Here is a 24,824-nt window from a genome sequence, read left to right on the forward strand (position 1 = left end):
GTGCTTCGCAACACAGCATCTCGGACTCCGAGTCAGAGGACTCGTCGAGTGACAACGATTAAGCACACATGCGGCATACTGCAATAAACGCTCTTCGTTCGCTAACTGGTACATTGTTTTTAGTTCACTTAAAAAAAAAAGTCCCGTGTATGGGCCGCACCCTGAAAATTGGCCCTCATTTCCTGAAAAAAAAGTGTGGCCCTTACACGCGTTTATACGGTACTGGAAGAAATTATGGCGAATCCACAGCCACCCTGGTTCTCCATAAAAAAAAAAAAAAGGGACAGAATCCCAATAAAGAAGGGCGTAAGGCAGGGAGACACGATCTCTCCACTGCGTGTTTACGGGAGGTTTTCAGGGCCCTAAATTGGGAAGAGCTGGGGATAAAAGTTAATGGAGAGTATCTTGGTAACCTGCAATTCACCGATGACATTGCCTTGATGAGTAACACAGAGGATGAATTACAGCTCGTGATTACTGAACTGGACACAGAAAGCATAAGAGTAGGTCTGAAATTAAGATACACAAAGCTAAAGTAGTGTGCATGAGTCTCGGCAGAAAACAGCGCTTTGCGATTGGTGGAGAGATGTTGGAGAGATGCTGGAAGTTGTAAAGGAATATGTCTATTTAGGACAGGTGGTGACCGCGGAGCCGAACCATGTGAGTGAAATAACTAGAATAGTAATAAGGATCGGGTGGATCACATTCGGCAAGCATTCTCAGATCATTAATGGTAATCTATCACTAACCCTCAAGGGGAAGGTATATAACAGCTGCATCTTGCTGATACATACAGAGCAGAAACCTGGAGGCTTACAAAGAGGGTTCAGCTTAAATTGAGGACAGTGCAGCAAGTGATGGAAAGGAAAAAAAAAAGGTGTGACCTTAAAAGGCAAGAAGAGAGCAGAGTGGGTTAGGAAACGAACCGGGGTTAAAGGATATCATAGTTGAAATCAAGAAAAAGAAACGGACAAAGGCTGGGCACGTAGCACGTTGGCAGGATAACCGCTAGTCATTTAAGGTAACTGACTGGATTCCCAGCGAAAGCAAATATATGAAGGGGAGACAGAAAGTTATGTGGGTTGATGAGGTCACAGGTGTAACGTGGCAGCAGAAAGCACAAGACCGGGTTGATTGGAGGATCATGGGAGAGGCCTTTGCCCTGCAGTGGGCGTAGTCAGGTTGTGATGATGATGATAGTGAACAGGAATCAAATAAAATCAACAAGAGTAGCATCAAAAATGGGAAGACATCTCATGAGCAGTGCCAAAATGCAATTACAATTCTGGCCTTCGGGTGGTATGCGGCTAAGTGACAGCTGAGTTTACTCTCTCGAGTGTGTTGTTGCTAATGTTTCATTCCTAGCCACAGTGTCTGCATTTGGTAGACGCATAATGCAAAAGTGGACATATATGGTTTGACCTAAATGCTCATAAGGACCCCAGGAGGTCAAAATTGTTGCAGAGTCGTCAACTTTGTTGTGCCTCGTTATTCTAATTTTGATTGTAATGCTGTAGCAAGATTCTAATTTTGTCATGTAAATCCCCAATATTTCATTCTTGAAGCTTATTATATATTTTGCCTTTTTGCAAATGCCAGCGGATACCATAGCATCTGTGACTAATCATGCCTGAAGTTGCAGTAAGCTACACAAGTAACTTGAAGCTGAGAATGTTAAAAGTGAAAGAAAGTGTGCATATGCAAACCACGAGGTCTCACTTTGTGTTGTGTCACGGCCGCTGAATAAAGAACAAGGTGCAGCCTTTTGCGTAGTGTCGCCGTCAATGGGCGAGTGCGTCTGGGCAGAGTTGACAGTTTCGGCTGCTTTTTTGGTGAGGGTTCTGACACTCCACCCATAAAAGCGGATGACACTTCGCGTTTCAATGTGGTTGCAGGAAGATTTTTGCATGTCGGTGTGCTTTTACGAGTGCTTTCTCGTGATTTTTTTTGTGTCGGAACGTGTGGGGAGTGGGGGGGGGGGGGGGGGGCAATGCGCCGCATGTTTTCTGTGCTCGAGTATGATTATTTGGTACCAGCGTTTGTGCCAGGCGGTTTTCTAGTGGTGTGATGCCGTGCAGCATTTTGTGTGGCGCTAAGCAGCTCGAATGAGAAAAAAGTCGCTACATTGAAGCACAATGTATTCTTCTGCGGTCTACAATGCCAAAAAGTGTATCGGGATGCTTATTATTCGTAACAAATCACTTGTTTTTGTCACAAACGCGCGCTCAGGCAGACGTGTGCCGCTTCCTCCAGACGACAGCTTCAAGTAACCTTGCCAAATGTTCCCTTTACGGGCGCGCGCACGAAAACAAGCAAACAACCATAAAAAGCACCCATGGCGTGTGCCATGGGTGCCATGGGTACCCTACACAGGCGACAGCCTACCAGCACAGATGAGGAGAAATTGAGACATCGAAGCGGGGCCTCTTTTGGGGGGTGACCGTATTCGCAGACAGACCGGCTAAACGAAACTCTTTCCCCTGGCTGCCGCACTGGTACGTGCTACGTGCAGTAAAATTACTACGAATGTTCGCGAAACCGGGAAGGATCCAAACTAGAGATGTCGGAGGGTAGGACGAGTGGTAAACGCGGTCAAGAAGTTGTGATGTACAAGCAGTTTGAGTGAGTCGTGTAGTACAGTCAGTCAATGTTGAAGAATTGAGTTATCATGCCGCTGGAGTACTTTGTTGAAGAGTGTCGCCAGGACGACGAGGAGTGCTGAAGTTCGTTTCAGTGTTTCCTTGAAGAGAAATATTCGAGACATGTTCAAAGAATTGTGGAGTACACGCGTGTTGGGAATACTTGGGGCTGCTAAGTGTTCTTGCGAAGTTTATAATGCGTGAGATTGCACTTGTAGCGCGGCAAGCTTGTTCCCATTGTTTTAAATACCTTCCAAGTGATTTTATGAGTTGTAATTGGTACCTGCCGAGTGTGCAAGTTTGTGTGATGTCTTTACTGAGAATATGTATTCTGTTTGTGTCGTAAACTTTTGGTTTTCAACTCGGTCTTCGGACCAAAACTGGTGTTGTTGTGCACTAAAAGAAGCTACATTTAAATTGTGCGTGCTTTCGCGGTGCGTTTCGGTGAGCCGATACGTCAGCCCTTGGAATCTTCCTGGCGATTGCCTCCCTATGAATGGAATGAGCGACCCTTTTCATTTCAGGTGAGTCTAACGGGCAGCATTCAAGGAGAGTATTGAGGCCTGTACTCTTTGAATGATTGGCCCTCCTAGGGCGAACTGTTCACATATGTGGTGTAATAAGTATTCCTAATATCGATTCAGAATCGAACCTGTGATGTTCAACTACGAAACGTGTTATTTACGGCCTTCTGTCCCACATAGTGATGTGTATGAAAGCGTTTCTCCTGAGAGGAGTGATGGCGCCAGAGCAGGCGCGAGGTGAATTAGGTTTGTTCCGCCGCTTCGGCAGCACGCAAAAGACCGCACCTTGTTTTTTATCGAGCAGCCGTGGTTGTGTTGTGGTTTCACATGTTTCTTGTGTCGGACATGCATGGATATGTTCTAATTGCTTGATTTCAGCCTTAAGCAGAAGTACCCAAGCGCCTTTCAGGATGTGTGCCTTTACTCTGAGGTCTGTCTGCTGATGTCACGGTATCGCTATAGGCTAGGAGCCCGTACCTTGCTTCAGGAACTGTTCTTTGACCTTAGTCTTGAAAAGGTGGGTACTTCGTATGTTTGCAAATTTTGTAACAGCTCGAGAAGGCAGAATGGTGATGGTACTGTGAGTGCCTGAACAAGGATGTGTGTATGGAAAAGCCAGTCAAGAATGCAACCATTAACAACATTATGTACTATAATGATTTGAGGGTGTAATATACTGGCACAGCTTGTTCTGAACAAGCAGTTCAAGAGATGTGTACTGTATGTAGTTTAAACATAACTTACTCTTGTAGGTAAAATTAGAAACAAAGAAACGTGTTACTTGACTTGTTCACACTTAAGGGGGCAGACTGGTCTTAGACATTTTTTGTTTATTTCTTCAGTGATCTTGATAAAACTGCACAGGGTTATGCTGTTTTTTCTGTTGATTTCAAATATTTAATTAGTTTTCCTGTAACTCACTTTGTTCCTGAGATAACTTAAGTTCACCCCCTATTGTTTAAGGCCATCATAGAAAAAAAGTGCTTAATTAAAAGTGATATTTAGGATATGCCAACATAGACTAATGACTATAGAGTGAAAGTATGGAAGACGTTTTTGTTTTTAGGCCTTTATTGGTTATTTCACAGCAAAATGAGCTATACATTTTCAAAAGCAGTTGGAATTGTGTTACAATTTTGATGAGTAATTAATTAAAAAGGCATGTGCTCTAAATTCTGCTCCCATACTTGCATTCTCCACACATACAGGTTTCCACTGCAAAGAGAATTATTGTTGTACCTGCCCTAGCTGCAGAGATATTGAGGCCTCAAAATTGAATAGTCACAAATTTACTTTTTGAGAAAAATGGAAAAAACTGAAAACACACAGTTTCTTCAAAAAGCAACAATCATGATGTGCATGTTTTGCAATCCTCATGAAGGCGCTCATAAATTGGTAGTAAAGCTTTAGACAAAGGTGCTGGCAAATTATAAAGAAGCCTCAAAGTCGGTTCCCCATTTTTTTTGCAGGTTCTGCATGTTAACAGCACCAAGAATCTGGACAGTTAAAATGACATTACAAAAAAATTACTACTTCCTGGTGCGTGAAAATTTGCAGAGAGATAGAAAAATTCTTGCAGAAACCAAATATGTCAATTTTAAAAAATGAATTTTTTTGTCACTTTTTGGTCCCAAAGAGCAGTCTGCCCCCTTAAGTCTGGTGTTGATAGCCCAGTCATAGTTACCTGCATGCTTGTAAATTTATTTTCATGTTGTTTAAGTGTGTGGTTGCTTTGATGCTCTTTTTCAGCAATTTTTCGAGGAAGCAGAATGTATATTGAGGATACCACATGTGGTGGTAATGCCACCTAAGGAGGAATCGGAGGCCTGAAAGAAGCAATGCCAACCAAAAATAGTGATCTGCAAGACGTAAACCTTGGCATCTGCAAACTGCCAGTGCCGTTCTCTCCAACATTGCGGTCAAACCTTGCTGTGTCCTGCTTGGGTGTTTTAGGGAAAAGCATCTACCAATATGTGATGCCAAATGGCTCCAAATCAAGTACATAGTTCGCAAGTTCGTTGGCTTGCAATCGAATGTTGTACAGCTGTGACGAGCTTAGCAAGTTTAGCCTGGCTACCCAGCAGTAGAAATGCTGGATCAGACTGTGATGAGCTCAGCTTTGCTGAAAAAAAGCCAAAGCAATTGTTGTAATTTTCGCTCGGTGATTGCACTCTCTGGCAGTGGCTCTACAGTGCTAAGGTGAACATTGCTTTGTTGTTGATGAGAGGTGCAGATGTCTCTTGGCGTTTGTCCCATGGACACGTGAGTTATGCAAATTGCTGTACATGTGGCAGCCTGTTTGAATGTTCATCTAGGATCTTTTGGGGTGGGGATGTTTAAATATGACTGTGTGCGAAATGTCAAATCCTGGTACCACAAGAAGTAACTGAATTCAGTACTTCTGAATGTGGTACTGCTTAGGTGGAGTAGCACTCGTGCGTTACGCATCGGTTAAGCAAGCGAGCTACTGTATTTGCCTGAATGTAATGCTTTCCGTTTTGCCAAAGTTGTCGGCTGGGAGAATAGTTCGTTTTAAATTCAAAGGATTTACACTATCAAATGTAGTGACCTTGGTCACTAAGCAAATAAGGTTTACAGGAAATCTGTCGTGCAAATGTAGGAATGTAAAGATTTGCTAGCTCCAATATGCCAACCTCTAGAAATGTTTTTAGTCGTCAAAGCTAATGCTCTTTGAATTGCATGTCACTTGTTAGAATTACATTGACTTGATTTCTGGTGCTAACATTGCGGAAGGTCTTGTTCTGTTTGTCGCCCAAATATTGGATTGCGATTGCATTAGTTAGTTGGCATCATTTGACAAAACACTATAGCTTCCATGATTTTCTTTTTTAAAACTATTTTTTTGGGCAAAAATGCCACTCATTTTAAGATATCAAAGCTTGAAATATGCAGTCTTGTGAGGTTTGGTGAACAAAATCTTGCTATGTAGAAAACATTTTTTAAATGTTGTTGGTTTAAAAACACGAGTTGATGTGTGATTGTAATGTTTTCACACTTTCCCTATCTTTGAAAAGTGATAGACCTTTTATATCTGTGTCTGCATTACATTAATGCAAATACAGTATCTCGTGTTTGTTGTTGTGCAAGTTAACTGCATGCATTTTGACACTAATGGAAGAGAGTGAGGGGGATGAACAGCAAGTTACACATGTGACATAGCATTTTTTTTTTTGTCACTGCATAACCAGGAATTAAGGATGTGCCAAGCTGCTTTGTAAATTGTTCTCATGTTTGCAATTTTCTCTTATCCCGGTGTGGTGCTTTTATAGTAACCAGTACATATGTGACTTCTGTAAATATGTAAAGGGTTTCCAGCATGTGTACATAAACCCAGGCGTGCCTTTTGCTGCTGGTATACTATGGCGCGCGTGCTCGTGTTTTTTGTATTTATGAAAACAAAAAAATCTTGGTATTCTCTTTGCTTGAGGGGCTGTTTTAACGTAGTGTTAGTTGGTGTGTTAGATTTGGGTTATAAGTTTCTTTTTGTGTGCGTATCTGTATGTGCGTGTATTACAATCTAGTAGCTTATTCCTACTTACACTTGATGAATATAATGAAACCTGTCAGCGTTGCTTTGTGATAGTTATTTGCCAGTTTATATGTGGCAACGAGATGGAAAAGTGTTATTTTATATAATAGAATATGTTCATTGCCCTGTGTGAGGGATGTTTTTTACTTGTGCAGGAGCAATAAGTTGTTTGAAATCGTGTGCGAATATTTTAGCATAAAAATGAGGGGTGTGGGAACAGTGAAACTTGACTTATATAAATAGTGGCCTAAAATATTGAATTGAATGCCAGATGCAAAAGATTTTATGGAAAACTGAAAGAAAGAACAAAGAAATTGAATCTGCTCATGTCCCTGGGCACATAACATGGCTACTGAAAGGCTGCAAATTCTCTTACACAAAACGCAAGCTTTTCTACATGATCTTGCCCCAAGCTCTCTCTCGGTGATTTTGCGATGTTTACTGCGGTTGAAAACATGTGCTCACTTGGCACCTCAGTAGCAGAAATTGTGAGGTATCGCAAAGCAATTTCGGCAATATCTAGATAACGTGCTGCTTCCACTCTCTCTCCTGTATTTCAAAGGGTCATCCTTTCTTGGTATCAGAAGCTCATTGAAGTATTTTGTGAACCTCTTGATTATAAGGTCTGAGCTGGATATTTTTTATGTTACCTCTCCAATATAGTCTCCGAGGCTGTACCCTGGCCTTCTTTGCTGGAACCATGGCAAACAGAAATGACGTAATCTTTAAAGTAATTAAGTTCTCGCTTTTGAACTAGGATGTTAATGAAAGTGTGTAACGAAAGGCCTACTGTAACGAAGTTGACATTTGTTTTAGCCACATTGTCTTCACCAATTTGCAGCAGTGACCTTTGTTGTGTTTTAGATATTCATTCTGTCAAATTATTTGATTAGATATTATTAGATGCAAATTTGAAACTCGAATATTCACACACCTCTAATAAAAATACTTCTGGTCAAGACCGGGGCATGAAGCAGACGCAGAACTATTCAAACTCGAAATTGGGGTATCTTTACAAGTTCCTAAATTTTGGCCGGCCCACTGTGTTATCAGTGCTTTCAAAACTTCCAAATTAAAACAAGGTGTTTCTGTAGCTGGAGTTTTTCGCTTTGCTAGGGCAGGTGATAGAGCCAATAATGGCTACTTCAAGAACAGTTGTGAGGCGATAAAGACATACTAAATGAAGTTATTAATCGAAGCTATGTAAGCAGATGCGACTATCAAACTACTAGTTGCGCAAATCAAGAATGAATGGGATTTTTCGCATTTACACTTGGTCAATTAGCCTTCTGCCCAGCTGAGTTCATCATGCTCCATGGAGGTTTTTTTCAGTCACTCTGAGGCTTTTTTTTTAGAAATTCATACAGGTTTTCTTTGCAAATTAATGCTGAGGTGGGTTGTTGACCATTTTTCTTTCCATTACCTTTTCTCTACCTTTTGAGCTGCTGCAGATGTGGTTTGCCATAAGTTAGGGTATATTTATAGTAAACAACACATGTGGAACTGCAAACAATCAAATATCATTCAGTATTGAGACCTTGTAGAGTGGAGGGCTCAGCAGTATGACATTGCAGCCACCTTAACTTTTCTACATCTGCTATGTTAAGCATATTGGCAGTATCTGGTTGGCACTAGTCAGTTGTCTGTCAGTAAAGCATTAAATTGCATTGTAAATTGAGTACAATATCGTGCTAATAACTTTTATGAATTGTGGCAATATCTTTGTCATTGCATTGATGTCACTAGTTCTGTTTTGTCTTGGGTGCTCGTTGTGAACAAAAAAAAGGGGGCGGGGGATGGGCATGAGGGGTTGGCATTAAGCTTTTGCTTTTATTTTACACCACCAGTTCATTATGCTTCTTGCCCCACCAGTTCACTATGCTTCTTTGCCAGCACTTCGCAAAAATAATCTGCCTGTCAGAACTTCAGCCAAACCTTCGCTTTGCCCACTTTTGTTATTCGATATGCTATGTGTACGTATGTCCACAACTTCAGTGGCAATGCACTCTTGCTACACTGTGGCATTGAAGGAAAAGCTGCAGTGGCTAAAGACATGCATGACAGTGCTTTTTAGTATGGGCTCATTCTTAGTTGTGTTTATTCAAGCTGTGGAACCAAAAAAAAAGTCATTAGGAGTGTTCAGATAATGAAATGTCTGCATAGAGTATAGACATTAGTCAATGACCTTTGAATATTGAGTCCAAGTTTCTTCTTCATTTGGGAGCAAGTTGAGGTGGATATATTTCTGTGCAATCGATTGGTCAAGAAAATAAGGTTTATTCAAAATAGTATTTGCCACATACATGTACTGCCATTGATAGTTGGATGTGCAATCAACTGAGCTGCTTGTAAATGATGCGCATCTGCTGTATGTTATGTATAGTGCACTATAGCTATGGCACAGCACCATTTGAACATCTACTTTTTGAGGAAGGTGTTTTGCCACAGCACCACATACTGTATTTAATGTGCGGGGCAAGACTGCCTTATACATCTGATTGAATTGTCCAAACTGGGATCAGATTCCTAATGGTGCCTAAAATTGACACTCTTATTTAATGTTAGAAATTTATTTAACAGTTTACATCTGCCCATGCATTTTTTTAGGTTCTAGAGCCTCATAACTTATGCAAGCGCTAAAGGCACGTACGTAAGATGAGCAAAGGGCACAGGACAGGCGCTACTTTCAACTGAAATTTTATTGGAAGGGAACACTAAATATATAGGTGTAGCCTTTAGAAAAAAAAAGCATTAAAACAAGACAAGAATAAAAAAAAACAATGGAAAAAGAACATGCTATCACTATGCTGAGTTCATTCACGCTGGCACGGGTCTAGGTGAAGACTTGGTCAGACAACACGCCGATAGCATCTGCAGAAGTTCCAAGGAACTCATTATGTGACTGTCTTATACACCACTCCAGACAGTGCAGTTCCTTGCTTGTCAAGGCAATTGAAGAAGCACTAACCACAATTAAATCACCCCTCTTCACCTCAGCTGCCTGGTTAATCAGTCTATAGTCAATGTCCGAGTCTGCTATTGAAAAAAAGGTTCTCACTCACATTCTTGATAGTGATGTGCGAGATGCCCATCCAATCCTTTGCGCACCTTATTGAGATGTTCACTTGGACGGACATCGATACAGCGATCTGTCTGCCTTACATAGTCTAGTAATGGCAGCCCTTCTTCAGTAGCTTATTAAATTGAATACGTAATGAACATGAAAAACCAATCAGTGTTTGAAATTTCAGGATGTTGGCTTATTTCTAAGAGTCATTTTTACACTTGCTGTAAAACTTAATTTTAGCATTCCCTCTTTGCTCTCTTGCGTTTTGTCAATTTGAAGACCACTGCGAGTAGTGTGCCATGCCAATTCAGTATGTGCTTTCAGAAACTGAACTATGAAAAGCATTGCCAATCAGTTGGGGAGTACACGGTGCACCTACACATGTACAGTGCTCACGGAATGAAATGCAGCTGTATGATTTCAGTAATAACTGGTATGCACAATTTTTTGCGATGACCGCTTTATGTCACTGTGAATCCGGCCACTAAAGGTGATTATGGTTCTGGTGTAAGCATATGAGCCAATATCACACTGATGCAACACATGCTGAAGGCAGTGAGAAAAAAAGTATGTTCTTTACCTAGCCCTAAATTGTCGCACTTCGCAAGAACTCTGCCCTTGCGGCCTTTTCTTCATCTCCACAGAAGCATGTCCTCGATCAACCTTGCGTGTTCTTATTTTGAACGGTCACATTAACGAATTTCGCCACATCAACGAATTTGCAACCTTATTAGCCCCGATTGAATCACAGGGCTGCGGCGCCTTCCTTTGTTACAGGATCTGTCAATATTCCGAGCATTTTACAGTGTTTAACATAGCACCCTTGGTCACCTCTGATGCTGCATGTGTATTGTGTACAGCAAAAACTGTTTAGTATTCTTTTCATGGGGCTGATATGAAGGACTACATTATTATGAAAATTATGTGGCGTGTATGTTCAATTGCACAAACCATAATCGCATCAAGCCTACTGGTCTCCCATCATGCCCTTACAGGAGCTCTCACTTGGCTCTATTCCTAATTTTAGTTAGGCACCTTGTAAATTGTATAATGTTGTCTAGGACGCGTTTTACCGAAATTGTTTTCCAAGTCTGTTCGGTACCGGAAGAGTTGGAAGTAATTTAATTGTTCTGCTTCTGTGCTCAACAGAGCTTTCCCTCTTTGTCTGGGCTATCACATGTATGTGGCATTCCAGTCAAGGGAGCTTGTCGTGTTTGTGGAGCACATGTGAGACGAGGCACTGTTGCAACATTGGAGCTGTTTTTTTTCTTTATTTCTTTAGTGCCAAAGCAGAAGCAGTCCAAGTTCTTGATGTGCTTGTGGTATTGCCTGACCACGTCTTCTTTTCGTGGGCGATCGCATCTGTTCCACTGATGCTGCATGTTCATGTGACGAACAGTGCCTCTTTCTCATCTTTTGTTTCTGCTTTGCTTTGGGCTGCGTTCCCAATGGCAACATAGCATGCTTTGCATTGAACGATAAACCGAAGTCCTGTGCTATGGTCAGTCGAATTCCAAGCATTGTGTGTGTGTGTGTGACTTCAACTCTTGCTCAAAGCGCTGCTTTCTCAAGAATCTCTTCGTACTTCACAGATAAAATCACATGAGCCACACCTGTTTATTTTCAATGCTCAAACCTGGTGAGGGGGCCCTTAAAGTGCCAGTAAACAATCCTGAGGTCCAAAAATTGTTATGGAGGAAAATATGCACGCTTTTGCTATGTAAACATGCTGCCGTAAAAATTTTGCGAATGTCTGCTATAATAAGGAAGTTACAGGAGTTAAAACTTCCGTTTCAGCAGGTTTCAAATTTTCGCGTTGCCTCGTCACCCTTCTCTGCCATAGGGAGGGGAAAGGCGTAGCCCGTCGTTGTGACTCTGCCCACTTCAGCAATGTGACATGACGTCAAGCGATACGTCATCAGTACATAGGCAACGATCGAGCAGGGCATCCCCGACATGAGCACGTGTCATAGCAGTGCCGCAGAGAAAGCGCATTTCGAGGAGCACCCCTTTGCTAGCTCTAAAGTAGGGAGACACCTCTTTATCTCTTATATTCCAGGCTTTCGTTCTGGAAATACCATTTCTCTCTGTAGTCTCAAGCTCTACCAAATGGCCGAGGGACAGCACAGGAAAACGAATGCGGACTGCACCGCCAAAACTGCATGATCGCAGGACCAAGGTGCTGTTTCATAGGGCAAAGAACCAATCAATGAGCTCAGTAGTACGTAAAGTTGCCCATGGACAAGCTTTTGTCTCTGTGAGCGTACGTGGAGGATCGGTCAGGTGAAGGAAACAGGTGCGGCATCGTTTTTCGAAATGTAGAGTCTGTATGGTGCACAGCGCTTAGTATTAGGAAAATGTGATTGCTGCGATCTATAGTACGAGTTGGCGAGCTTGCTTGCGAGGTGTAAAAAGAGGTCTGAGCCTGTTTACTAGCCATTTAAGGAGAACAATGCAACTCTTGGAAGAAACATTGCACAAACATACTGAATGACATGTCACTTTTGTTTGGGGAATTTAGTGAATGTTCGTGCATGCAGTTATCTCCTTTTTTTCATTTTTTTTGTCGTGATTGACACTAAACAAGAGAAGTCACAGTTTTGCCGCAAAGGCAAAGCAATGAACGTGATAGCAACAAATTAGAAGGTTATACGCGGAATGGCAAGCAGATTGAAATGCACCCTGCATTTCTCACGCACAAATCACGCACAAAATATACTCACAAGTACAGATGAATGCGAATAAGCGCCTCTGTTATCACTTTGCTTTGTCTGAAAAGCGCGCCCTTTTTGCAAAAGTAGACTGTGCAATGATCGCGGTGACCTTTGTGCGCCCTGTAACTACAACGGAATCGTTCTGGTGAAAGCCCAAGGCGAGCCAAGAGGTACGATCCTCCCCACCGCGAGATAAGGGCACGCGAGCGAGCGTCCACCCAGCTCCTCTCCGCGAGGCAAAGTGCGCGTGGGAGATGAGAGCATGTGACAATGTGGCGACGTGCGCTCACTGGGCCATTTTGCTGGTAATTCGGAAAACACGATAGTTCCCCCCGAGATGCCCTTCTTCAGCAGTAAGTGGTATATAAATAGCTTGCCATTTAAATGTTGAAGGAGATGCTCCTTCGTAGCCCAGTGGTCAGGGCCTCGCATTCACACTTGAGAGGTCCCACGTTCGATTCCGTGCACCGGAGTTTTTTTCTAGATTATATTTCTTTCTTGCGTATTTATATAGATACGTATACATTTTTATGTAGATACACATATGATGAGTGACGCCTATGCCGGTGGCAAAATCCAGCCGAGAGTGTCCATATGATTGCTATTACAATAAAAATGAATGCTGTTATGTTATGTAATGGAAGTGGGCTTGTGTGGTGTTACAACATAACAATGTCTGGACAATGTTACCATTTTGGGTGCATGATATTTGATAATTAAAACATGAAGAGCATAAGTGAGACCACGCCTTTTGTATACAGTCGAGGGTCCAACGGAATCCCGTCTGGTCGGGGCAAACATAGTGCAAAGTAACAAAAACGCCGGCCAAGGTAAAAAAACCACAAAAATTAAAAAGACGGTTTGGCTCCCCACATGGAAGCCTTGTTCACAGTGACCCTGAGTCACTGTGAACAAGGCTCCCGTGTGGGGAGCCGAACTTTGCGCTTTTTTATACCTGTATTGGTCATAGATGCATTCGAATATGGCTGGAAATGTGCGAGGTTGCAAGAAGTTTGGATAGTTGCGAAAATGCTACAGTTAAGGTAAAAACGTGACCGAAAAAAAAAAATTGGCGGGGGCAAATAGTTCACAGAAATTCGTTAATCAAATTGTAAGCTTCCCTTTTTACTGACTTTTTTATGTATAAACACTGTAGGATAATGATCTGCTCACAGATGACCAGAAGTATTCGTAATGTAATGTTTGTGTAATGGTAACAAAAATTTTTGTTGCTGTTAATTACATTGGTTCCTCCCTTGAGTGACAGTGCTTAGGGTGTGTTCTATACATCCAAGTAAATGCAGAATATCTGGCTGTAAAAAATTCGTTCTCGTCTATATTTCTAAAGTTTATGGGAGTGGCGACCGCTGACCGTGCCCACTTTTTCTGGCCAAGACGTGAGGAAATTTATTATCGATTTGATTGACGACCTTTTCGTATACTCGGCCATTAGCAGCTTCTCGGAGTCCGACGTGCTTCGGCGGGTCCTACCAGTTGCCTACGACAACCGTATCCGGCCTGAGCTCGACGCCCGAACGCAATATGCAGAGGAGGGTCTGCGCGATTATATTCGGACCACGCAAAAGCTTTTTCGTTGGGCGGACCCCACTACTCCTGAGACCGTTGAGGTCCGGCCCGTTGTGCGGCGATGCCACCCCCACTTCCAGCGACACCTGTTGGGCCATTCTTCCCTTCTCTCAAGGAGCTGCCCACTTTGCTCGAAAAGTTGGAGGCCACCTTTCGGGAGCACCACTACGAGCCACAACCTCCAGACAGTCCTTTTGGGCCCCCTTGTGTCTCACCACCTGCCTCGGCGTCGTAACTGCGCACGAGTGACCCTCGGTACGAGCATGGTACGAGCGAGCTCTCGGGTGCCGATGTGTTTCGTTGGCGATGTGTAACATCGCTGCAGTAAGCGTGGCAGCAGACGCCACATTAAAGGACAACGTGAGGCGAGCCGGCGCTGTGGCCAGAGACGGTGCTGCTGATGATGTGAATGGTGACCTTGGGGAGAAGAGGAAAAGGAAGAAAAGAAAATGAAAAATTGGCCCCGTATCTGCATGTTAATCTGCAAATGTCGTCGCAAGACGATATTCTTGCATCTGAAGAGATTGACCAAAACGTTTATTTGATGTTCTGCGCAAGAAAATCGGTTAATGGTATTCTGGAGGCGCTGCGTTAGAGTGCCTCAAATGTGCAGTGGAGGCTAACGAGCGCACCATGTCACGTCACACGTGAGACATGAATGCCATCTGGCAGTTATCTTGTAAAATGGAACGCGCGGCTTTGAGATGGGCGTACGCGCCGATCTCAGAGGTGATAAGGTGTAGAACGCAAGGCTACGGGCAGGTGCCACCACCATGTCATCTTAGGAAAGCGTTGGAAACACTTTCCTTTTCGTGCAAGCGTTGCATGGTCAGCGCTGCGTGATAAACGCTACAGTCCTTAGAATAACTTATGTATGCCTTTTCTAGTAAAAGGCGCACGTACAGAATATATGCGTGTTGCCATGTGCCTCAGATATGTGCGATAATGGCTTTTTAATTTACAATCAAACAAGTATGAACGCTTAATCTTGAAGAACATTGGTGGGTGCTGCGGATGGTGTCGGCCGTTCGGGGTATCCGCTGGTGCCGTTTAAAGTGCCCGCTGCCGTTAAGAGTGGACAAACAGATAAATGGACAGACAGACATACCAAAATTTTTGCGTCAAAGGCCCCCAAGAAAAACTGTCGTCTTTAAAAGTCACCATTACGTGCCGTGCATTGATGTGGAGGCCACAGGGCATGTAGGCGATGCAATAAACGCCGAAGTAGATTACGTGAGTGTTGGTTATGCAGTCGTTGACCGCCATGACAGCGAAGAACAGGCGGAGGAGTTACTGAATGTTGAAGTGGTGGCCTTTCATAAAGAGCAAGCCCAACAGGACGCAGGAGATGCCTGGGAAGGAGCACTTGACAGCGCAGACACTGAACTCGCGGAGTGCATAAACGAAGTCATGTACTATGAGGAAGACAAAGGCACCACCCAAGATGGCAAATGGGACGAGGTGCAGTGCGTGGACACCAACAATGCAAAGGTCGTGGATGACGTGAACAGTGCCTCAAGTGCTGAGGATGAGAGAGCCGCAGAAATTTTGGACGACACTGAGAAGTTCAAAAAGGCCGAGAGGAGTGAAGAGGGAATGCGTAAGAAACCAATGCTAGGATCATGTAAGAAACCGTCTCCATCGGAGATGATGCCGTTGACCAAATCTGAGCTGAGGCGGCGTACACCAGGTCGTTCAGCAACGACGCAGACGGGTACCACAATGAGGTCAAGGCACACATCTCTCAAAGTCGATGTGGCACTAAGATACTAAGATCAGCAAAAGCCGAAGAGTGACTGCCGAAAGCACAGACAGCTAAGCCTTCTGTGTGGACGTCGCAACATGGCTTCCGAGGTCGCCAGCAGTCAATGACTCCTACCTGGATGAGTGGCCGCCCCCTGCGCGTGAGAGGTCCGGGCAGCTACAACAGCAACGAAACACATCGGTTTATGATTTGCCGGGACCGATGCTGCACGAGGAGCATCGAAGTTCTGTCATGCGAGACAGTTGCGAGTTGGGTGTGCCTCTGTTTTCGGGTGGTGGTGGCGGCGTTGGCTCCCCTGCGGGAATCTACTGCGCCGTCATGTGGTCTTGTGTGCCACATGCAGTCTGCCAGGGTCAAGGATAGCCTCTCCATCTATGCGGCATCTCCTCTGCACTTTTCCCGAGGGGAGGAGGCAGTATGGAAGCGGCAGCCGCAAGCATGCCGATTAGAGGTAGAAGAGGAAGACGACGATCGCCGGTGCGCTCTTGGCACGTCGCTGGCAGCGGGCAGTTGCGGCCTGGGTTCCGATCAGTAGACATGGTTTCTGTCGGTCTTCGCCTGTTCCCCGAGGGGTTCTCGGGTTAACCATAGCCCTGAACCCTTACAAGTTACCTTCAACATCACACAGACAGGTCAAAAGCAACCCTATTACTGCTTTTTGTAAAGCCAAATGTTTTGGACACCTTGAAACTTAAGCTAAAGCTACGATTTCTTGGACATCACGGTTTGACTTGATGTGCACCGAGGGGGTTGTTTTGTTCAACTTCTCATACACACATTGTACATTTGTACTATGGCCTCTTCCCTGAGGGGTTCCAGGCTAGTTGCAGCTCGAAACCCCCGCAGTGCACATTGATGTGACTGAGGAGCACGGCAAAGGCTTTGACCCAGGCACCACGGAAGGAGCAGCTCTCGCGAGGCTCTTTACGTAGAACACATGGTTTATTTACATATTTACAAGCGTCAAACACACTAGACGCGTATTCACAGGAGAGACGACAGGACCAGGCAAAGGCCAGAAAGAGAGCTCCCAGCGCGCACACAACGCGCCTTTTATATCCTCAGTTCGCGCACGTGTTTCTGTTCTAACGTGGACTACGTGTCAGAGACGCTGATGCGTGTTCTCTGCAGCGTACACAGACATTTCCTGCGTTCCTGCAAGACGTGGACCATGTTTGGGAGGTATGCCGATGACCGTTCATTGCAGACCGGGTCTTCGCCTTGCCAGTTAAAACAGCCTGTCCGCTGCCCGAAGAGGTCACGTAAGGGCTGCAGTGGCACTGCTCTCTGAAGCGGCCGTTGCGCATCTTCGTAGGCTCCACCCTGATTCATCACAAACACGCACGTACATCACACAGTAGACAGAACTGTTGACACACTTTGGCGTCGCAACAATTCACAGAACATCACACGCTCAGTTCCAGCATAGTACCGTGCACTGGTGCAAAGGCCCTGTCACCGCTGCGTGTTTGTCCATTGGCCGAAAGTGGAACACAGTGCTGAAAAAGACCACAGTCTGCAGTGGCTGGTTCCTGTCCACCTTGCCATGCTGTTGGACTGGTAGGCCAAGTTGGACTTCTGCCTTGTGGGGAGGGATGCACTCTACCCAATACCAATGCTGAGAACACTCAGCTCTCCCGAGATCCCCCTGGTGTAATGTACTGCATGGCTCCTTTCCTAATCTTTTTCGTACAACTGAAGCCTACACTATGGTGGTGACCACTTAGCTTTACACTTAGGTGATCGTACCCCAAACCATGCAATGGAATCCCTTCACATGCCAATGGACCTAGACAAAATGTCCCTTTTAAGCACATTCTTTTAGACGCATGTCCGGAAATCCGCACAAATACACTGGGAAGCTTCACGGATGCTTTATCCGTGAGGCAGAAACCAGGTGATCCAAACTGAAGGATTGACCTTCGGTAGCATGCAGGGGAGCTTCCGAACGAACCTGACTTGAACGCACACACTTTCCTTTAGCTCGATATCAACATACTCATGATCTTTGAGGAAGTGCCCGCTGCAACCTAAGAAACCATTAAAAATGGATCGGCGTCCACCTCACTTAAAGAACCGTGCATTTCCAAATTATTATAACCTTTGTCCCTTTCTCCACATTGATTGATGAAATCACCACAAGTGACCCATTTTCGCCATCCTGCCCATCTACCTCCCTATCTACTGATGATAGCACCTCCAACTGCATGCTTTTTGGTTTGACGAGTGTATCTACACACTCTTCCTGCTCAGTTGAAGATACCGCACCTACCCTAAGTCGAGAAAAACCTTTCTCTACGATCGAGTTGTCCTTGTATTTCGGCCATGCTTGTGATGCCTGTTATCTTCGACTGGCGATGAACGCTGCATTCTTCAGCTAGCTCAGCCGCGCGTTCAATGTTTCTCATGCCAGGTCTATCTTGAATCTCTGCATTTACTGTACCCTGACCAACCGCACGTTTCACCAGGACAGTCCGAAGCTCAAGCCTCAGTCATTCAATTTCCCTTTCATGAGCTTCAGCGTCCTCTTTACGCCTGGCGGTGTCTCTCTCAAATTCATGCCGCTCTCGTTCTTTGACTTCTTTATGCCTGGCCTGTATGAGATCCCAACAATCACAAAGCCTCTCCTCATCCACGCCAAAATCCTTAAATCGCCTGTATTAAATACAGCTTCCTATCAATACCCAGCTCTTCGCACAAAAGCACTAAGTCCGGTTTCGTCTACCTGTTCAAGTTCGTGGTCACCCTGTGCAGACTTCCGTGGCTCTAACTGTTGTGAAGGTATCTCTAATAAACACTGCCTTCATAAAGCAGCAACCAATCTATCTATCCAAAACACTTGGTGGAATCTCTACGGAAAGTAAGCACTCGCCATCATCGGTACCAGGAAAGAACGCAAACCAGATTCAACCGAATCCCGCCACAGCCAACCAGTTAATGTGACCGAAGAGCAGGGCATAGGCTGTCATTCAAACCCCAGGGCAGGCGAAACTCTTGCGAGGCTTTTTGATGACAAGAACACACGATTTGTTTACGTATTTACAAGCGTCCAACGCACCAGGCGTCGACACGTGCCTTTACAGGAGACATGACAGGCCAAAAAGAAGGCCAGTAAAAGAGCACCCAGCGCACATGCTACACTCCTTTTATATCCCCCGGTCCGTGCTCGTGCTTCTTGTCAAATGGCAACTGTGTGTCCCAGCGATGCTAATGCACATTCCCTGCAGTGTGCGCAGACGCCTTTTGCATTTCTGCTGGACGCGGATCGAGTTTAGACCGTACGCGGATGAGCGTCTCTTGCAGGCCAAATCCATGCCTTGCCAGTCATAACATTTTGAACAGATATTTAATATTCTGTGGATAACTTGAACTGGATCGAAATGTGAGCACTAGGGCTGTAGAATCAAATTTCTGACTGGCTTACTCCAATTTCGTGCCGATAATTTGCAACAATTGCAACCAGCCTCTTCCCCACCAATCGCCTCGTGACATTGCCACACAATTTAGAGCCCAGTCAAGACACTTAAACAAATAAATTGTTAAAGTCATCATGCTCTTCAATTTCAAGCTTTGAGAAACAATGCTTTCCTATATTGATGTTCAGCTATGCTTTCGCTTTTCTTCACGAGTTGAAAAACATTTCTGTATTCCCTCAGCTTCCCTATTGGCTGTTTTCTCCCTCTTGTTCTCTCATGATGGTTTATTCCATTCTGTCACAGGATGTGTGCAAAATAGCTTGCCAGCTGTACCTTATTTCGCTAAACGAAATGGCACATTCACAAATATGAGGTTTCAAGTTATGTGCAGTTGTTAAATTTGTGGTTGTATCTTTTCATCTTTCCACTTAGTTTTATAGTTTCCAGCCTCATAAATTTTGAGCATTACTGAAAGTTTATACAGTGTTTCCTGGGTATTCATGCACTTCTGATGTCTGAATCCTTCTGAACTGTCTTGTAGGTCACTGAAAGCAAAACTGATTTGATATCTATCTTTTCGCTCGGCAGTAGTAGATTAGTAAAATTCTATATGGTTGTCTCTCTTGCCATCTTTTACGAATACTAGTGTGCTGTTTTCAATGTCATTCTTGGCCTCAGCCATCCCTTGTTTAACCTAATTACATTGCCAACAAGGAGAGGTACTGTAATTTTGTTTCCATTGTACTCACTAGAAATTTAGGCTACCAGGTGCAAGTCTGTGGTAATGCAGTTGAAACTCAATCTAACAAAGTGATTGCGATGCTGGAATTATTTTGTTAAATCGAGAAGTTTGTAATGTGGATAAAGGTATTTCTTGGCTCTTTGAAATCTATTATTGGAATGCTGCTGCAACGGCAAGCTACCAGGCTGTTGTTCTGACCTGCAATATACTCTTGCGCATGATGAGGCCAGTCCAGATATCGGGGGCACCATGTCGAGACAAAGTGGAGCAGAAATACAGTTACGTAAAGCAATTATGGCCGACCATATGTGAACACATAAAGAATAAATGCAGTGATTGTGCGAGCAGGGTGAGCCAGAAATTTGAAAAGAGATGATCAATGCCATGAAATCGCAAAATCAAGAACCGTCGCTCATAGAACCATCCAGTACGTAAGAGCACTATATTGATTTCCGAGTCTATTCCTTCTCACATGGGCACAGTGTGCAGCATTGTCTGACTAAAGTTGGAGCCACGAGGGAATGGAGTGCCTGTATGTTTTAATGCGATAGCATTAGAGTGCACACTCTAAGAAGGACTTGTCTCTGCGCAATTTCGAAGGAAGTTACTGCTTTGTTACCCTGATATTTCGGGAAAAACTTCATGAAAGAGGGCTTGGTGGCTAAGTTAGTTCAATAATCCGGGTTGATGATAACACAGAGCCCCATGAGTATTTGCGGGGGATTGAAATTCTTTTGTTAAGTCGGGAACTTCTTGAAATCTGGTCTCGTTAGATCGAGCTTTAACTGTATGAGATATTGCTTTGTGTAAGTGATGGTGAGGCAATGTTTTACGCTGCCACGAAGCCCTGAAATGCTTTTACAGTGTAGCCACACTCTAAGTAGTGATGATCACATTCATGAATTCATTTGTGAAGCTTGAATATGTGCCACTGAATGTGTGGCTCTGTTTTAATGTAAAAGTTGGAGCACTGTTGCATATCTGCTACCAAAGATGCGGGAGAGGCTGAAAATAGAAATAGTGGTTGATTCCTTGTGCAAATGGCGTTTTTGTTCGTTGTTCAGCTTATAAGCAGGGTTTGTTTGGGTACAACCTGATTGTTTCCTGTATTTATTCAATGTGTGATATGTAGCGCTATACTCGGACATTGTACATTTTTAGTGAAACCTAGTTTTCGAAGGAGAAAAATATAATCTGCGTTAGGGGTTTTGTTTCATGTGCCTTCCCTGCCAAGTGTGACAGCGACTTCCAGAACGAGAGCTGTAAATATATTTCTACTAGTATTTTGCTATGTGCGTAAAGGGCTGGATATAGTAATATTGCCTTTTTGTTTTGTCTTTATGGAAAGATATTGATTTACTGTTTTGCCTCCTGAACATATCAGATGATAGTCTTGTTTGAAACACTCCTGTGTAAATACGGAAACTCCCATTTTAGAAAAAGAAAAAAAAAACAGCTTGACTGGGTGTATTGTCTCATTCTTGCGTGCTCCAACATGACAAACTAACTGCTACTTTTCAGTACAGCAGTATGCTATGCATCGGGAAAAAAAAAAAGAATGTATTTTCCTGTAAACCTCAGACGTGCCCTAGATACTCTTGCTGAATGCATTGGAAATTATTGCAATGAAAAGAAAATCATTTAATACCTCAGCTGAGGCAGGAAAGCCAGTATTAACTGGAAGATGTGCTCACACTTTCTAGCCTGAAAAAATCAAAACAGTAGCAATTATCATTACATAAACAAATTACATCAGTACTTGTCAATAGACTTTGTAACTTCCTCATCATAAGCTTTGTGCCAAAAGCTTTGTGCCAAAAGCTTTGTGCCCTAGTCTGCCGCGGTGACGTAGCGGCTATGGCGCTTCGCTGCTGACTCGCAGGTTGCGAGTTGTATTTCAGCCGCAACGGCCACTTTTAGGCGAAGTGGTAGAGGCCCTTATACTGTGCCATGTCAGTGCACGCTAAGGAACACCAGATGGTCGAAATTTTCGGAGCCCCCCACTTAAGCGCCCCTCGTAATCATACCGTGGTTTCGAGACGTAGAACCCTAGATGTTATTAATAAGTCTTGTGCTCCAAAAGCTGAGTAATAATGTGAAAAAAATATTCTGAGCTGCTCAAGAGGACAGTGAACAATACTGTGGTGGCAGTATTGTTCATTCTGGATATTTGAACCATGACAAAAGTTCGCTAAAACAGCTTGTATACTATATCAATAATTAAATCTAGTATACTATATGTGCTATATGAGATGCCGCAGGTGCAGGTCTACGTTACTCTTGAACCACTGCTTTAGCTTGCGTGTACTTTTGTGAATACATTGTCAGATTATGATAACCAGAAAATGAGCCATCAACTTTCATCTTGGCATAGGGCAATCTCTATGCTGAGTCTGCTCTACGCTAACATGAATATAATTTTCACACGAACTAAAATTTTGTGATTTTCACTGATTGCTTGGAACAAAGGCTCGTGGTAAGTGTACGACAATCAAGCATTCCAACACGTTGTATCGCATTACCTCTCTTTTGTTTAGAATTTATTGCAGTCATATATTCAAAATAAAATGTGTTGCAGTAAGCTTTCATAATCAGTTGATGCCAAATGATTCAATTTAGTTATTACTATATTGAGTACTGATGTTCGTTCATGCTGCAAGTACAGCACTTAGTTCAGCATAGGAAAAATGGGTGGTGCAAGGATCAGTCTTAAATATTTATTTAAATATTAAAACCATTTCTTAGAACTTTGCTTATATGGACTTTTCAGTATATACACATTTAGTTGTCTGGGAGGAGGATGGTGCTCTAAAAAACGTTACGCTCGACTGTGTCACGTTCCTCGCATTCATCAATGTACATGAAAATGCAAAGCTAAATAATTTTTATGAAGTATGGGCATCCTTTATTTAAAATGTCTTGGTATTGTTATTTTATGCATATCTGACTGCATATTTATTGTAGGCTCATTAATTTTGTGTCGTACATAATACTCTTTGCATTAGACTAGAAATGAAAATCGCCTTCATCAATAGTATTTGGTGTTGAGCGTAAATGTCAGAGATGCAATAACCTTTTTGCTTTTATTCATGCTGTGAAAATAGTGCACAGCAGAATTCAATGTGCCCTCTTAGCAAAGTTGAGATGAAGGAAAATCCATGCACAGCCCATCATTAGAATTACTTAGTAATCTTGGCCTGGAACTCAATGGCTTACCAGAAATGAAAAATTTTGAGTATGTCTCTTGATTGATTGATTTGTGGGGTTTAACGTCCCAAAACCACCATTTGATTATGAGAGACGCCATAGTGGAGGGCTCCGGAAATTTTGACCACCTGGGGTTCTTTAACGTGCACCCAAATCTGAGTACACGGGCCTACAACATTTTCGCCTCCATCGGAAATGCAGCCGCCGCAGCCGGGAATCGAACCCGCGACCTGCGGGTCAGCAGCTGAGTACCTTAGCCACTAGACCACCGCGGCGGGGCGGAGTATGTCTCTTGTAACCCTAAGCTTTCTCTTTGCCAACTTGCAGTGCTAATTAGACTAGCGTGAGAGGTGACCACATCCTCGCCTAATTAACACTAAGTTGTCAAAGATGCATCATCAGAATTTAGATTCTGTTCTAGTTAGTTGCTTTAGTGCTTACGAGCATGAAAGCAAGTGTGAGTGGCCTCAAATGATGCTGTTGCGGCACCAGTTGCAAAGTGAATGTCGGGAGCAACCTGTTTTGTGCAGTCTCCATTTATTCAATAAAAACACCCGTCCTTTAGGCAGTACAGTTGACTTACTAGCTACTTGTCATGTTTTCATTCATTTAGGTGAAGTTGTATTATATTATCCCGCCGCAGTGGTATAGTAGCTAAGGTACTTGCCTGCTGACCTGCAGGTCGCGGGATCGAATTGCAGCTGCATTTTCGGTGGAGGCGAAAATGCTGTAAGCCCGTGTGCTCAGATTTGGGTGCACGTTAAAGAACCCCAGGTGGTCGAAATTTCTCGAGCCCTCTACTACAGTGTCTCTCATAATCATGTGGTGGTTTCGGATGTTAAACCTCGCATATCAATCGAAATAGATTTATCTCTCCAATGAACTGTAGATTACCTAAGACATACTGGTGCCACCACCTTGAGCTGTTAAACCAGTGCTTTCTTATTTTTACATATTGAGATGTGAATTGATAAGCTAAGAAAACATCAAATGTACCAACCCAACAGTTTTCACTTCTATATGCCCATCATAGCACTATTCATTTAGTTGCGGCGGCTCTGAAAACCGCCCATAAAATATTAGTCTATACTATGGCCATCTTTCATTGCCATTGTTGTGAATTGGTCATGATTACATTTGAATTATTAGTCATTTACAAACTACTTTGCTGAGCTGCTTGCGAGTGTTGATGGCGTTATTATGTGTGAAATAATCTGCACCTTTCATGAATAATGTGCAGCTCTGCATGCTCCACAATGCTTTTCTTTATTATGTAATATAGAGATGAGTAATATTCTGCATTCAGTTCAATATTTGAAGGTCTCTTTCTCTCCTCATGCAACTGACAGCCCCCAAAAAGATTATGAGATACAGATAATAATATATAGTCTGACAATGTCCTCCCCCCTTCCCTTTTAGAGGACCTGCACCCGCCCAGTTGCTAATGAACTTGCAGTCAATCTGCCTTATCTTGAATACTAGCTCGGGCTATAAAATTATGCTACATACCTGGCTTTTGTTAATATGGCTACACAAGTTTATACCACCTTTCGGTAAATCTCTCTAGGTAGCCAGAGCTTGGAACGCACCATCATGAAATTGCCATAATCTAC

General features: G+C 43.5%; 1 protein-coding gene across 3 annotated transcripts in view; it reads left to right on the plus strand.

Annotated features, from left to right (window-relative positions):
- Positions 1-21,465, plus strand: part of rictor (rapamycin-insensitive companion of Tor) — a 114,355-nt gene extending 92,890 nt beyond the window's left edge. For all 3 annotated transcript variants that reach the window (XM_075874996.1, XM_037431659.2, XM_075874997.1), the window contains 2 exons: positions 3,542-3,680; positions 4,913-21,465. In XM_075874996.1, coding sequence (XP_075731111.1) covers positions 3,542-3,680; positions 4,913-4,993 — 220 coding nt within the window. In that variant the 3' untranslated portion in view covers positions 4,994-21,465. The remainder of the gene's footprint in view (positions 1-3,541; positions 3,681-4,912) is intronic.
- The last annotated feature ends 3,359 nt before the right edge of the window (positions 21,466-24,824 follow it).

Source organism: Rhipicephalus microplus, chromosome 10, assembly GCF_043290135.1.
Source record: "Rhipicephalus microplus isolate Deutch F79 chromosome 10, USDA_Rmic, whole genome shotgun sequence".
In the NCBI taxonomy this organism is placed as follows: Eukaryota; Metazoa; Arthropoda; class Arachnida; order Ixodida; family Ixodidae; genus Rhipicephalus; species Rhipicephalus microplus.